The 13413-nt window shown below is 42.3% G+C and overlaps 1 protein-coding gene across 2 annotated transcripts in view; it reads left to right on the forward strand.

Moving 5' to 3' along the window:
- Positions 1 to 13413, forward strand: part of LOC119720631 (coiled-coil domain-containing protein 180-like) — a 56294-nt gene that overhangs the window by 17193 nt on the left and 25688 nt on the right. Inside the window, exons 14-21 of one of the 2 annotated variants that reach the window (XM_038190380.1) lie at positions 589 to 715; positions 2777 to 2929; positions 5168 to 5218; positions 6562 to 6824; positions 8010 to 8091; positions 9374 to 9648; positions 10655 to 10801; positions 12387 to 12563. In XM_038190380.1, the coding sequence (XP_038046308.1) occupies positions 589 to 715; positions 2777 to 2929; positions 5168 to 5218; positions 6562 to 6824; positions 8010 to 8091; positions 9374 to 9648; positions 10655 to 10801; positions 12387 to 12563 (1275 nt within the window). The remainder of the gene's footprint in view (positions 1 to 588; positions 716 to 2776; positions 2930 to 5167; positions 5219 to 6561; positions 6825 to 8009; positions 8092 to 9373; positions 9649 to 10654; positions 10802 to 12386; positions 12564 to 13413) is intronic. The other variant, XM_038190381.1, reaches the window with a different exon arrangement.

The following is a 13413-nucleotide window of genomic DNA, read 5'->3' on the forward strand; positions in this document are numbered from 1 at the left end:
AGTTGGATTTTACAGTTAAAGGGAATGTACATCATTGGCTTTTGCTGTAATTTTCGAAATGAACTATTTGAGGGGTTAGTATAATATATCAAATAGTGTTACACTGATAAGTTTGAAGTTTTGCGTTCAAAAATGCTGGAAAAACCAAGAAAAACAAAAATGTTCAAGTAGTCTGGTTCCCTGACTCCACTTAAGATGAAATGAATCAATTTATAGATGCCGTAAAATTGTAAGGTAAGGAAACCAGTCTAGCTGGCCTGCACCCGTTCATGAACATGTAATCAATAGCAAACAAAATTTGGACTGAAAAAAATGGTAAATTTGGAGCAGTAGTTGAAAAATAGTTAGGTTTTTCCAACGGTGGTCGGACGACCACCGTTGGAAATTTGTACAAAATGCCACTTTTCTTGAAAATGACTTCACACCAGGTGCCATAATTTTACAGGATGCTTTAGACTTTCATTTATCCAACATCCTAGTAAGCTATTTCGTAAAAATTTGGTAGTTTTCTTTTCCAATGTTTGCAACTGTTGTATTTTCCCTTTAATAAAGCTAATAAATTAACCGTTGTGGTGATGACTTTTGTAGCTATGAGCAGTTCCACAAGGACCAGATGCGAATTGTGAAGGATTATCCAGATATGGTCAAGGAGGAGCTACGGGGATACGACGTGGCAGTCTGCACGTTCTTTGAAGTCGACAGGCTGCATCCAACGGTAAGAGGACTGCAATCATTTTTACCCCTCAGCCGAGAGGCTCGAGGGGTATTGTCATCGCCTAGGGCGTCCGTCCGTCCGGATGTGTGTGTGTCCGTTCTGACCATACCACCCTTGTGGGGTGATGTTCCTTTCAGGACACATCACCCCACTTTTTTCACAATAGAAAAACATCACCCCAGAAGAGAATCTTTAGAAAAAGGGACAATGGGAACACAATGCTATCACCCCACAATTCCGTCTGGCTGGAACGTCCGTCCGTCCGTCCGGGTAGCTTGGTTTCCGGATGATAACTTGAGTTAGAAATGTTGTTTGGGGTTGTAACTTCGGTAGGAGGTTGCCCTTGGGAGTAGGCAAGTTGGGATTGGTTTTGAGGTCAAAAGGTCAAAGGTCAAGGTCACCGTGGTGAGTTAAAGGTAAATGGTTTCCGGATGATAACTTGAGTTAGAAATGATATTTTGGTGTCTAACTTTGGTAGAGGGTTGCCCTTGGGAGTAGGCAAGTTGGGATTGGTTTGGGGGTCAAAAGGTCAAAGGTCAAGGTCACCGTGGTGAGTTAAAGGTAAATGGTTTCCGGATGATAACTTGAGTTAGAAATGGTATTTTGGTGTCTAACTTTGGTAGAGGGTTGCCCTTGGGAGTAGGCAAGTTGGGATTGGTTTTGGGGTCAAAAGGTCAAAGGTCAAGGTCACCATGGTGAGTTAAAGGTAAATGGTTTCCGGATGATAACTTAGGTTAGAAATGAGATTTTGATGTCTAACTTTGGTAGGGGGTTGCCCTTGAGAGTAGGCAAGTTGGGATTGGTTTTGGGGTCAAAGGTCAAGGTCACCATGGTGAGTTAAAGGTAAATGGTTTCCGGATGATAACTTAGGTTAGAAATGAGATTTTGATGTCTAACTTTGGTAGTGGGTTGCCCTTGGGTACAGGCAAGCTGGGATTGGTTTTGGGGTCAAAAGGTCCATGGTCAAGGTCACCTTGGTGAGTTAAATGTATATGGTTCCGAATGATAACTTGAGTTAGAAATGAAATGTTGGTGTCTAACTTCGGTAGGGGGTTTTCCATCGGTACAGGCATGTTGGGACTAGTTCTGGGGTCAAAGGTCAAAGGTCAAGGTCACCATGTTGAGTTAAAGGTTAATGGTTTCCGGATGATAACTTGACTCTGGCTGAGGGGTTTCAACAGCAACGCTGTTATTTTTAGAATTGATCAGAGAACATTTCTAGCTTGTATGAGGTTCATGGCTTCATATTAACCAGTTTGTGTCAAAGGACGTGATAACACGCACTGGCTGTTTTTATACACAGGCACGGCTGACGGGTTAAGACGTCAAGATAGCCTCGACTCGCCTCCGGGTGATGTCTAAAACACGCTAAACCCTAGTGCCTTTCATACACACACACAAAGTCTGTGAAGTCTGTGGAGGCGGACCGTGTGTTGATCTAGAATTGACCGTTATGCACGGCCTATTGTTGTACAACTTAAGCTCTAGTGCATACCCCGGAGTATTGAAACATACGAGGTTTCGGCAAGAAATATCGTACAAATACTGTTGAAATGACTCTTGCGAATCAGTATGTCTGGCGTTTGGCTGTATATCAGAAGTTGGCTGGAAAATTTTGCCTTTTGCGAAAATCTAGAGTTTCAGCAAAAATAATCCCGCTGCGAAGTGGTTAAGGTCAATTGAATACAAAAGTTGTTCACTTTTGAATGAGGCATTGGACCGAAAAAAGCGGCCCATATTTAGTTATTGAATTATTACTTTACAAATTTCGAATTACTTGCAGCCCAACAGTGATTCCGTTCTCATGGGTAGGCTGGTTCCTGCCCAACAATCAGTATCGATATTGTACAGACCGGAATCCAGTCTACTCCTAAGATGAATCTGTTTGTGCCCAAAATAAAAACCTTTTTTTCAGAGGGTTGCAGATGCCAGAAATAAAAAAGGAGTTCTGGGGTTGGAATAAAAAGTTGAAAATGTATAAAGAGAAACAAATTTGAATTTTTGGAAGAGCACGGATTATCATCTTTACACAATTGTTTTGGTGTGTATTGTGGAATGTAGGAACGGCAACAACTGATAGAGCAAGAGTTGAATGAGGAGGCCAAATCCCGGGGCAAGAAACACCTCAAGAAGAAGACGCATCGCAGCGCGACGCCAGCCGGGGAGCTGACTGCTCCGCCTGACAGTAGGGTGTCCTCCTCAAGATCCGTGACTGTAAGTTGGTTGAATCTCTTTGATTCTTGCTGTTTTCCCATTGACTTTTCCCCAGAGAGGGCCAGTCTATAAACCTGACTGACTGACTGACACACTGACTGACTCACTGACCGACTGTCACTTGTGAATCAGACGGGTTATCTATCTCATGGACTGACTCACTTGTGAATAAGACTTATTACCTATCTCACTAATTGACTGTTATTTGTGAATAAGACTGGTTACCTAGATCTCACTGACTGGCTATCACTTGTGAATTAGACTGGTTACCTATCTTACTGACTGACTGCCACTTTACCCTTTTCTGGGAGCGGCTTTACAAGGCTTGCTTATTCATGTATGCCTTGTAGTATCTACACCACATGTAAATTAGTCTGGCACCACGTGTTGTTCATGTACTTTCTTGATACATGTGCAGGCAATAAGTCAAGTCTCCAAGCGAAAACAACAAAAGTGGATTTTTTTCATTTCCTTCACTTTACCACTAACTTTTTAGCCACTCTGAATCGACGAAATGTAATTTTGTGCACTCTGGAACCAGCTTTACCTGGCTGCCTTGTTTACATATTCATGAGGGTGATGCAAATTTGAGCACTGGGGTTTCCCCTTCACTGACATGGAGTTATAAGCACAGAATACTCAGTGCCTGTCGAGAGTTTGTGAGAAAATGTTTTTAGAAGCTTTCATGGGTGGGAATCGAACCCATGACCTCATGCTTACTAGTGCAGATCTCTTACAATTTGACCATCAAGTTGGGTCAGTTAGCTGGTGAAGGGCGAAATCCAATTTTTTTATCCCCTGGCTTTTAAGCCAAGAATGAGGGATCTTGCGATAGTGTATTCCTTCTGTGTGTCCGTGTGTTCCATTTTGGTTAGGTTAACTGTTTAGTGGTGTCTTCTAAAAAGTCAGACGTCAATCGCAGCCAAACTTGGTGGCAATAATCTTTGGGTAGGGGGACTTCAGATGACTTGAGACATTTGAGGTAAAAGGCCATCTAGGGTCAAATGAGGTCATTGTTGATTTAGTACATCATGTATACTGAAAAGTGTTCTTACGTGTACTAACTCACTGTATAAATACTGCCAGCATGCCAGGGGGATCGCGCAGGTTTAACTTGCAGTATATTAAAAAACTAGTCTGATTGTTTATAGAGCATTCCGTGTGAAAAATCACTGGACTTTTCTGTAAAACCATGCATTCATATTCACTCTTTCTAGTCCTTTTGATGAATGTTCTAGTGTCTGTTCTATGTTTTGTGTGTAAAATCTCAGCACTGCTACTATTCACTGTCTTGATATACTAGTCCTAAACCTCCCTTCCATAGTCCTGTTCACAGTCCCATCCCGCACAGTCTCATCCACAAACTCATCCTTCATTCCTATTCAGGCTCTAAGCACTAAAGAGGTTAAGTTTCCAGAATCCAGAATCACACAAAAAAGAAGCAAACTCCTCACTTTTATGTTTGTGAAATTGTTCCACCTATTTTTAAAGTTTTTGAGTGACGCTGAGGTAAATAGTATCAGGAGTGACTCAGATTGATTAATCGATTATTTTGACAAGAACTGAACGAGGGGCGGGATTACTTTTCACTCTTCCTCAAGCCAGGCGGGTTGAAGCCATCACCCTCGGACAACACACTCATATTTTCCGGCCTCGCTCGCTGCGAGCGGGTCGCTGACGAATATTTCCGGCCTCGCTCCCTATATGTTTATCAGTCACCTGTTCCAAATACCACTAAAAACCTTTGCGTGTATACAAGTCATCCGGCGCGAACTGGTTCATAAATTTTGGTTTCACGTAGGCAAAATTCATGTTTTTATTTTTCCATTGAGACAAGACTGTGGTGACTTTCAAATGATTGCAATGGTCAATGTTTGGATGAAGTGGTATTTATTTGTTCCAAACTTCAAACTTTATATGCTTCAGCCAATCTCAAAGGAGTATTATCAGTGTCACATAGAATTTCTCCAAGGGAGCTACTCAGTGTATTCGGCTCAATACATATGAGCACTGCCTAGTTTAAGTTCCCCTCTTCTATTGTCTCCATATTCACCAGTTCACACCATTACTCATTTCCTTTCCATTCATCCATCTCTTGCACCTCTTTCACCTCCTGCTCATCTCTCTTCATGCACCACTGCCCTCCTGCTTCCCACCTACCTGCCTGCCTGCCTGCCTGCCTGCCTCCGTGCCTCCCTGTCTGCCTGCCTGCCTCTCCCCTCCCTACCTGCCCTGCAGGGCAGCATTAGTCAGGCCAAGATGAAATGGAAAAAGGCATTTCCTAAAAGGGTAAAGTATTCCCCACTTTATGAGAAGGAACTGTTTTCTCAAGTTGTTTAATATGTTGGATCAATTGGCCTTGCATTTCTATACACCTTCAAAGACTCATGCTTGTTACTGTTACTGAATTTTTCTTCTTTGTTGGCTTAAAGACCTTTAACTCATTCTGTTTGCTTGTTTTTGCATGTAAGAATAGATATTATGTGTTCTAATTAACAGTTTGCTTCATTTTTTTCATTTGTTTGTGGGTTTTTCAACGAAGATCTGCTCCTAGAGTTTGTCAGTGTTTACTTGTTCCTTTCATTTCTTAATTTGCATTCAAATTATGTTTTTATGACTAGAAGTTTTTTAATTGTTTACTTTTCACGTCAACTTTTCATTTTACGCAAAGGTATGTTTTTATATGCATTGTTTTGTTGTATGTTGATAATTGAGATGAAAATGAATTGTAAATAACACCTCAGATACATTTTTTTTGGCAAGCTTTCATAGTCAGTATTGTACAGGAACCCAATCATACATTCTCTTAACTAATATAGTTTTAACTGACATCAGCCCCGTGAAAAGTATATATAATAGTGTGTAGGCTCTATAGACATTATGCATTAAAGGGAATATACAACATTTGCAAACATCGCAAAACAAAACTACCAATTTTTTTACGAAATACCTTAATACGATGTTGGTAAATGACAGTCTAAAGCATCCTGTAAAAGTATGGCACCAGATGTGAAGTCATTTTCAAGAAAAGTGGTATTTTTGTATAAATTTCCAACGGTGGTCGGCCGACCACTGTTGGAAAAACCCAACTATTTTCAACTACTGCTCCAAATCTACCAATTTTTTTAGTCCAAATTTTGCTATTGGTTACATGTTCATGAACGGGTGCAGAACAGCTAGACTGGTTCCCTTACCTTACAAATTGATCCATTTCATCTTTAGTGGAGTCAGGGAACCAGACTACTTGAACTTTTTTGTTTTTCTTGGTTTTTCCAGCATTTTCGAACACAAAACTTCAAACATGTCGGGGTAACAATATTTGATCTATTATACTAACCCCTCAAATAGTTCATATCTGAATATTACAGCAAAAGCCAATGATGTACATTCCCTTTAAGGCGGAGTTAGAGGGCAATGGTTTTGTATTTCCCTGGTAGCCATGAGTAAACCTTTTGTTGCATTCATTGTAACTTAAATAACAAAGAATACCTTCTGAGACACCTGCAATGCATTTATATTAAGGTCTATCTTCCTGAATTCTGCCAACAAATCTCCTGGTTAATTTTGAAGGATTTGACAGAATTTAGAGCAAAGTCACTTAAGATTTTTGTTGTTGATTTTCACACCACCAGAGTTACCCAGGCGATTCGGCCATCAGCCAGAGCCCCGTCCCGATGGCCGTGAAGGAAGTCCTGTCCACCAACGCCGGCACCACCTTCTATGTGCTGACCGTTGCCGGGGAGCATGGGATATCGGAGGAGGATTCTGGGAAGGATCAGGACGGAGGAGGAGCGACGTTTCTGACGGAGAGTGATGCAGCGGAGCGGGAGGCCGTTGCAGCCTACACGGAGAACGTCTTGATCCCTGAGGAGCTGTTCAAAGAACTGCGGAAAATGTGAGTATTCAATAAAAAGTAGAGAAAAAGTGGTAGCAATTCACAGTACGATATGCAGTCAAGCATTTGCCTTAAAGAGGCCACTTTCAATTGTTACTCATTTCCCAGTCCGAAACTTTGGGACTCTCAATACTGTGTATGAGAGTCCCAAAACTTAAGGTATTGAAAACATGCAATACAAGAAAATAGGCTAGCACCTGAAACAACCAGTCCAGCACCGCTTCAGTACTGCATCAATAAACTGTGCCAAAAGAAACATGTGGCATGAACCGGAAACTAGTCTCTATTTACTACACATTTCTCCATAGTCAGCCACCAGACTATTGACACTGAATGAAGAGGTCAGTCTTTTCCAAATAGTTGGACCATGGTTGGACATGTAGTCTAGGCTTGAGCCTCATTTTGAAAATCACTTGACTTCCCTCTCATGTGCAAAATATTGAAGGAATTTCTCCTTTAAAAATTGAATTGAGTCTACAAACTTGGTTGGTGAAATACTGAGGACCTTTTCTTTGCTCAATGGAATTTTTGGAGAAATTTGCTGGCTAAAGAGTGAGTAAAGTTGACCTGATTTTAGTTTTGCACGTTTCATCAGAGCACTCCAGGTTTCAGTCTGCTCGTTTTCTGCATCTGCAGTTGTGCAATTTATCATCTGTCCTTCATTATTTGCATACAAAGGGAAACCTCGTAATTTACAGAATTCAAAGTTGTGCATCCGAATAATTGTAATCATCGAGTCTGAGACCCCATTCCTTATGAGAAAATGAAAATCCACTCGTATGTTTTGAACTTCAACGGATATGAATGTTGCAGTTTCTTTCAAAGTAGTGTTCAAAATGATAAATCCCTTGTGTTGATGTATAAACAAACAAGACTGCTTGAGGCTGCAAAAGTCATTTTGTATTGATGAACACTTTGCAAGAATTGAAAAATAGAGCGAACTGGATGGAGGGGTCCCAGACTTGATGAACGCCCAAATAACAGAAACACTATGGAGTCCTTATCGTCAATTACACATTTTTTTTTCATTGGAAAATTCGAGAAATGAATATTGACTTTTCCGATGATACACCACAGGCGGAGCTGAGTTCGTGCCTCTGTCAACAGCTTTTTGGAATGCGAATTATTTCCTCTCCGTCTTAAATGCTATATATGATTATGAACAATTGTTTTGTCTGTTTGCAGAATGCGTCTAGAGTTTCTGAACCATCTGGAGATGTGGTCTGTGGAGGCGGTGGAAAGAGCCAACAGTGTGGTAGCAGCCAAGGTAGGTCAAGATGTGATGCTTTATGGCGATGTGGTCCAGTGGTTACGGTGTCCAACCCGTTGTGCTTGTGTCCTTGTGCAAGGCTCTCTACTACAATTGCCTCTCTCCACCCATGAGTATAAATGGGTAGCTGTGAGGGAAGAGACTAACTTGCGCTGGTCTTGGCTGCAGAAAAAATTGGTCCCATGGCCTGTTGAATGGGGGTAATAAGGGCCCGTGACCATTCAGCCCCGGTATGAAAAGGGCCCCCCAGTTAGCTCGTCCCCTCCCAAGAAGTCCTCTCGTACCGTCCCAGCTACCGGCCCAGGAGCTGGTCCTGTTGCTAATCAGGAACTCCTCTATCATGGGGTCTATTGTTTGCAAGTATTGACACATGTAATATATCCCAGAAGAAACCCGCTTGTGGTTTTCATCTCTCAGCGCGAAACAATAGAACACTTTTGTCGGAACAGATCAAAACCCCTGCCATGCGGTTTCGCGCACAATGGGACCGTAAATTACCAAGGCATTATGGAAGGATTTTATCTTTAATCCGGTAAGTCTGCTATTGTTCTGCTCTGGACGTTCTCTGAAGGGCAATAAATTGATGCGCCTGACTGACTTCAAAACTTCTGGTCAGACACAACCATGTACCGGACGAGACTGGGCTGAAGACCGGACTGGCTTTGGACCGGACGGGGTACCGGGGGCCCTTTTCATATCAGGGCTGAATGGTCACGGTCCCTAACTGTGAAGCCCTTTGAGACTTAGCTTTGGTGATAAGTGCTCAACAGTGTGTCCCCAAAAAAGTGTTGGTCTGACTGTTTTTAAAATAACTACAAAACCATGAGGTCAATTTAGAAAATGTTTGGTTGTGCAGATACTCCTAAGCCTTGGCCTCAACTCCTATGAGTTTCATTTAATTTCAGTCACGCATCACTGCACAATTGATCACAACAACATTTTTGGACACTGTGACCAAGTTCCATGCCTCAATCAATTTCATTGCTAAATGTAAGCTGTGTAAAATCCTGCATGTTGTGAAAACAAGCTGATGTGGTTTGGCATTGGAACCATTTGCCCTTGAGCATTAAACTGAGGTCTTGCCATGATGAATGATAGCCAGGAAAATGATTCCAATCCCAACTGCAGCCAGAAGATTCTTCAAGCTCACAAAATTGGGTGGAAATACTAAAAAGGTGGATTTGACTTAAGAATGAATTATAACTTGGAGGGCACTACTTAAACAGTTAGAATGCTGTTTATTCGATGGCAATTTTAATGAGTATTTGTTTTACTCCAGAATGAGGAGTTGAACAGCGAGTTGGATCTCCGCCTTCACCTGCATGGTCCGCGATCCAAGCGTGCTGAGCTGGACATCCACCACGTCCGTGCCGCCGAGCTGGTCCTCCACCAGGAACGCGTCTCACGCCACTCCAAAGGCATCAACGGCGCCCTCAATGACGTCAAGTCCCGATTTGCCGAGATGCAGCACGAGCACAACCGACTGGCCGAGAAGTTCCGGGACGAGATTGACGCATTGGAGGAGGTGTTTGTCAACGCTAGCAAGTCGGCCACGTAAGTTTTGTGCTACTTTGACTCATTTTATTTTGTACCGTTAATTGCCGAGCCAAGTTTTGCAGAGCCGTCAAGCAGAAAATAGCAGATAGCAAATTGCTAAATAGGAAACCAGTCAGAATATACAGGTCGTCCCATAAAAAAACAGTCGAATCGAGCATGTTTTCAGAAAAGTGGGGGTAGTATTCAAAATTGTGTCTAATGTATTGCTGAGTAGAATAATTGGTCTTCCAAATGCTTTTTATCTGGTTTCATTAGGATATTTTGTTCAAAAGATACAGCAATCACAATACGGGACTTGAAAAACCACTTGGGCCACTTTTTTTATTTATCAAGTTTACAGATCGAAGCCGGTAGAACAAGTGACACGTTACTCTTGAACAAAGGAAATAAATCCTGTGTGTTTCTCTAAATGTGCTTTCTCACTTTCAAGAAAAGTGGCCCAAGACAGTTTTTTAACCCTTGAGTTCAATGAAGCATAGTGTTTGTTCCAATGCATCGATCTGAATGAAATAAAGTTTGTATAGTAGATTGGTTTTCTGACTTTAAGAGGTAATTTGAAAATATTCCAAAACTCACGTGCAATATACCTTTATTAATTGGTTTTCGAGTGTTAGTTTTTTTTTGTGGGACAACCTGTATAACATGACGTTTTAATCTGATATTGGAACTTGGGCCCCAGTTTACTGCGTTGCGAAGCACATGATTTATTGCGCCACTAAGCACATGAGTTTCTGCTTCATCCATCCATCCATTTGCTGTGCAGTAAGCTCAGCAAAAGGCACACCAACCTTAGTGAAATATTTCCTTCAATTAGTGACGTAACAATAAAAATCTCCATGCACGGGCAACTGTTAGCACATCTGAGCGGAGAACATATTGTTTGGGGTTAGCATAATTTGCTGCTACAGTGCACAACTTTTCTGTTAACTGTCGAGCAGGGTCATGTAATTGTCCCTTGGTTTTCGACTGTAATCTACTCTTTTCTCTCTTTGTGTCCCCTTAGTCTTGTAGCCTTGTCACATCAGGTCAGCACCAAGGTAGAGACTCACATGGATGTCATCCGTGTCTCACTCAGGCAGTTCCGTCAGTACCTGGATGACACGCTGCAGATGCTGAGAGAATCCAACGCTAGATTCATCAAGTCATTCAAGTAAGTGGGAACCTCAGACGATTTGTGTTCAAACTTACAGTTGTCCTAAGTGAGTATAAAAGCATACAAATTGTTCCTAGAACTTACATTTGGCTTTTTGTTAAGGATCAAGCTGTAATTAATAGTAGTCATTCTCCAACAAAGCCATTTCCAAATAACACTTCCTATTACCTGATGGAAATGTCCATATGAATGACCACGCCTATATCAAGGTTGTTATTAAGGGAATAACAGTGTGAGGAGCCGGTCTTCACTGCATGATAATGACCGGGTGTGGGGGTGACTGCTGTTAATGGACCGAGACGAAGTCGAGGTCCATTAACAGCGGTCACCCCCACACCCAGTCATTTGAGTTAAAATGCTCCAATTTTGTGACTTTTTTCCAGCGATATTTCCAGACTTTTTTGTGTTCATGTTCATGGGCCATATTTTAGCTTAACAGCTTTCATATCTTTACCTGATGGAGGAAGCTGAAATCTCGTTTACACATTCCTTGTGTCCGGAATTACAAAGATGCTTGGTTTAGGAAAGGTAAATATGTCGGTGGGTGAAGTGTTCAAAGAAAATAAATCGTAGATCTACGCTTTCGTCGTAAACATCCTCAGTATATACTGCACTGCTGTACGATGTCGTTTCAAAACTTCCTTACGCACGCGCACGCACGCATCCCTAGCAACTGTGTTGCGTACGCGCGCGTCAGTCTCACGCGATGGGGGTTGAGGGCATGTGCAGTGCTCTATTGTTACAAGCTACCGCAGGACTGTTACTATATTTGGACCAATCATTGGCTTGCATGAGGCTGGACGGGGCTTGATCAATGCTGGTTCAGGGGCCATTTATTCGCTTGATCTTTGAAGCCGGTCCATTATCACCGTTAATGCCCGGCCACGTGATCGAGTCTCGACCAATCAGAAACCATCAACTCTCCAAGGTATTTATTAATGGTCAATCAATGTAGTCCAGCGTATAACTGTGAAGGTTTTGCACTTTATGAAGTATAAAACTTGGCACACATCCATTTTATAGTAAGTAAAATCTGTCACAAGCCAATGTGGCCCATCAGGCCGTCGTTTATCTCTTGTTTCAGTAGCATGAAACGACTGAGAATATTTCTATCCCCCCTGGGTGGGATGCTAGTCCATCGCAGGTTACTCCCCAATTAATGCCGGTACCCAGATATACTCGGGGGTGGAGAGAGGCAAGTGGCGGTGAAGTGGCTTGCCCAAGGACACAACACATGACCAGCCCTGACCCTCTGATCATGAGTCATATATCCTTTACCACTAGGCCACACTTGCCCTAACCACTAGGCCACACTCCATTGTATACCCAATCATTAAAGTTTAAATAAAGTGCCATCTCTGAATTTGTCTGTGGTGGCCTTGGTGGCCATTTTTCGAAATGGAGGGTCTTAGTTTGAGCGTTCAGCTTTGTAGGGTGGCAAAGACATTCAATAGTTTCATTCGGAATAGTTTGAAAGACAAAAGTTTGAAATATCTCAAGACTATGATAAATCTGTGAGTGGACCCCCACAAAATGTATAAGGTATAATACATTTATATACTACATACCATCCTTTGTGTAGACTGTTCTCTGACGGTGGCAACTTCTCCCCTGAGGAGATCGACTCCTACAAGAAGAAGCTGGAGAAACTGGCCATCAAGATAGACTCGGCTGAGGGCTTCGTCATGGCTGACCTTGAAGGCATGGAGGCGAGGAGATTGGAACAGGCGCTGGACATTGCTAACAAATTTGAAGACAGGTACAAAACCTAGGGGTGTAGGGACGAAAAACAAGTATGGACTATAGAGGAACACATTGCATGCATGCATTGGTTCGCTGTGGTCCAATGGTTACGGTGTTCGACTCGTGTGCCGTGGTACACGGGTTCGAATCCTGACCGTGGGAACATAGTGCTTGTGCTCTTGAGCAAGGCACTTTACCATTATTGCTTCGTCCTTCGGATGGGACGTAAAGCCGTAGGTCCCGTGTGTTGTGTAATGCACGTTAAAGAACCCAGTAACACTTGTCGCTAAGAGAAGTTTTCTGGCAGTGGCAGCAATATGCGCTGCAGCACCTAGCAAAAAGGTGCTACATAATGGGTCTCATATGTTCATATACTTCATTTACCTGGCTTTGGTTGCATTCTCCCCCAGCGCTTTGTATCCTCTGGCAAAAAGCGCTATATAAATACAGTTATTAATATTATTATTATTATGATTAACCCTCCAGCTAGTCTTCTGCACTTCACAACCCCTTAAGGTTCGCAAAACTGCTTTTGCTCATAGAGCTAGCACACGCACTTCAGATTGCTTTGAGGTAGTCTTGGATAACACTAGAATAACACTTCAAATCCATGCAAAATTCGGGCGATTCACAATGCAGTGCGCCACCAAGAGTTTGCCATGGAGAGTTCATTTTTCCCAGTGCATTGTGGGAGATGGTCGACAAATTCGCAGCATGAGACATTTAAAATTGTTTTTCCGGTCAGTAGTTTCGTAAGCGTATAATTCGAGTATCTGTTAGCCCTTTTCTTTTCTTTTATCAATATGGTGTTTTTGGTAAGGCGGCAGAACGCTATGCCCTATCTATAACAAATTAGCTCAAGTTGT

Source organism: Patiria miniata, unplaced genomic scaffold, assembly GCF_015706575.1.
Source record: "Patiria miniata isolate m_02_andy unplaced genomic scaffold, ASM1570657v1 HiC_scaffold_9, whole genome shotgun sequence".
Classification (NCBI taxonomy): domain Eukaryota; kingdom Metazoa; phylum Echinodermata; class Asteroidea; order Valvatida; family Asterinidae; genus Patiria; species Patiria miniata.